Here is a 2,060-nt window from a genome sequence, read left to right on the forward strand (position 1 = left end):
CCTCACGACAGCCCCGTGAGACAGGGATCCTTGCCCATCTCACCAGCGGGGAAACGGAAGCACACGTGCCCAAGGCCACCAGGAAAAGCGGCAGAACTGGACTCGCAGTCCAGAGCCAGGCTTGCTGACCTGGCCCGCTGCGCACCAGCTCCCACAGCAGCTGCGAGGGGTGCTCCTGGGAGGTCGCCACGGAGACACTGGCCCTGGTGGCACCTGGTGAATGGAGTGTGAGGGGTGGGCGCAATGACATCTTCAGAGGTGGAGCAGGGGTGGTGGGTGAGGCGTACAAACACAATTTGTAGGTTAAAGGCTCTGAAAGGGGCCGTGGCTGATCTAAGACACAGCAGAAAGGACATTTGGCTGCCTGGCCGGGGGTGGGGTGTGTGTGTGGAGGGATTCCAGGAGAGACTGGCTGGCAGAGGTGCCCCCGTGGGGGAGAGAGGACAGAATGGCTCTGGGGAGGGATATTTGTCTTCCCTGACTCCAGGCCCAAGACGGGAGCATGGGGACCGCTCTCCTAGCAGTGAGCCCTCTGACGCCAGCGCGGTTTGCCGAGTGCCATTAGCACCTCGAAGGCCTTGGCATTTTGCTGGCCCACAGTCCTGTAGAGGCACTCACTGCTTGGGCTGGTCCTGTTCTGTTTACACCGGTCCGGCTTCTCTGCCTGCCTGTCCAGAAGGGCGTGGCAGCCCCGCCACCTCCCACCCTGGGTCTGAGTCACCCAGGTCCATCCGAGGCCAGCGCGGGTGGTCTCCGAGGCCCCCAGCTCTGGAGCCAGCAGCCTGCCAAGCAGTAATACATCTTGCTTTAAACTCAACCAGCCTCACCCTCCTGCTCTGCCCCTGAGGGCAAAGGCCACCCAGTCCACCCAGCAGCCTGGCCCCTGGGCCATGTGTCAGGGCGGCCGGATTTGTCACCACAGGCCTCCGCATCGCACTGACCCAGCCGGAACCCAGCCCCCAACTTGAGCGGCGAGGACCCCTCCCTGAGGAAGCACCTCCTCCACCAGGAGGAGATGAATAGGAACTGAGGTGTGCCCGTTTGTACAGTTAGGAAGGGATGTAAAATGAACTAGATTTTGATTTTGAAGAGTGTATTAACCAGAATTGTGATATGTAGGTATTTGAGGAAAAACACCAGATTAGTCCTTTTTTGTTTTAAAAGATTCCCCACTTGTCCTTTTTCTTACCTGCTGGGTGGTCTGGAGCCCCTGACAGCGGAGTGGCTGCTTTACTGAGCATAGTAAAGAGGACGGGGTGGAGGGAGGGGGACACGGGCTGCCCGGACTCACCTGCAGCCCTGCTTCTGTCCCAAGCAGGGGGGGGGGGGGGGGGGGGGGCAGCCCCGGCAGGTCCTGGGAAATGGGCGGGAGGCTGTGAGCTGCCCCAGGCCCCCAGTGACCTGGAATTCCGCCTCCACAGTAGCGCTCAGGAAATGGGTATCGACTTTCTTGGGTTGGCCCCAGGTTGGAATGAGATGGAAATCGAGAAGATTCTGAGCAATCAGGAAATGATCCCTCCAGGAAACTGAAAAACATTGGGACCTCAATGCTCAAAGGAAGGGCCCCTATCACACCCCACGAGAGAGACCGAGAATAGACCAACTAGACTCACCGATGGGGTTCCTGGGCCACGGTTCACAGCCGCAGCTATGCCATACCCCAGGGGCATCACAGTGTGTACTCCGAGGCCTCGCCTCTGCCACCCCAGCCAGCCCACTCCTCCTCATTCGCCATCCTCCCACCCCCGCTCCTGGGTGCACTACCCCCCACCCCCTGCGTTCCGGAATTCTGTTCACTCAGAATGGTAAATGTTTAGTTGTGACCATGACATTGGGTCAGTGCTCCTTTCCAATGCATACTAATATATTATGGTTATTATATATGAATATATTTAATGACATGGAAAAAGTTGTGGATTTTTTAAAGTTTTTTTTGTTTGTTTAGAGTTGTAATGGACCCAGATGGAACTTGTAACGTGGGCCCCACATGATAGAACTAAATTCAGATATCAATTAAATAAACTCTTGTACACTGTTCTCTGTCTCCCAGACTTCTCTGG

General features: G+C 56.7%; 1 protein-coding gene across 1 annotated transcript in view; it reads left to right on the top strand.

Moving 5' to 3' along the window:
- NTN1 (netrin 1) overlaps positions 1-1,530 on the top strand; it is a 58,813-nt gene extending 57,283 nt beyond the window's left edge. Inside the window, exon 7 of the mRNA XM_014549814.1 lies at positions 1,422-1,530. Coding sequence (XP_014405300.1) covers positions 1,422-1,530 — 109 coding nt within the window. The remainder of the gene's footprint in view (positions 1-1,421) is intronic.
- The last annotated feature ends 530 nt before the right edge of the window (positions 1,531-2,060 follow it).

The sequence above is a fragment of the Myotis brandtii genome, unplaced genomic scaffold (assembly GCF_000412655.1).
Source record: "Myotis brandtii unplaced genomic scaffold, ASM41265v1 scaffold573, whole genome shotgun sequence".
Lineage (NCBI taxonomy): Eukaryota > Metazoa > Chordata > Mammalia > Chiroptera > Vespertilionidae > Myotis > Myotis brandtii.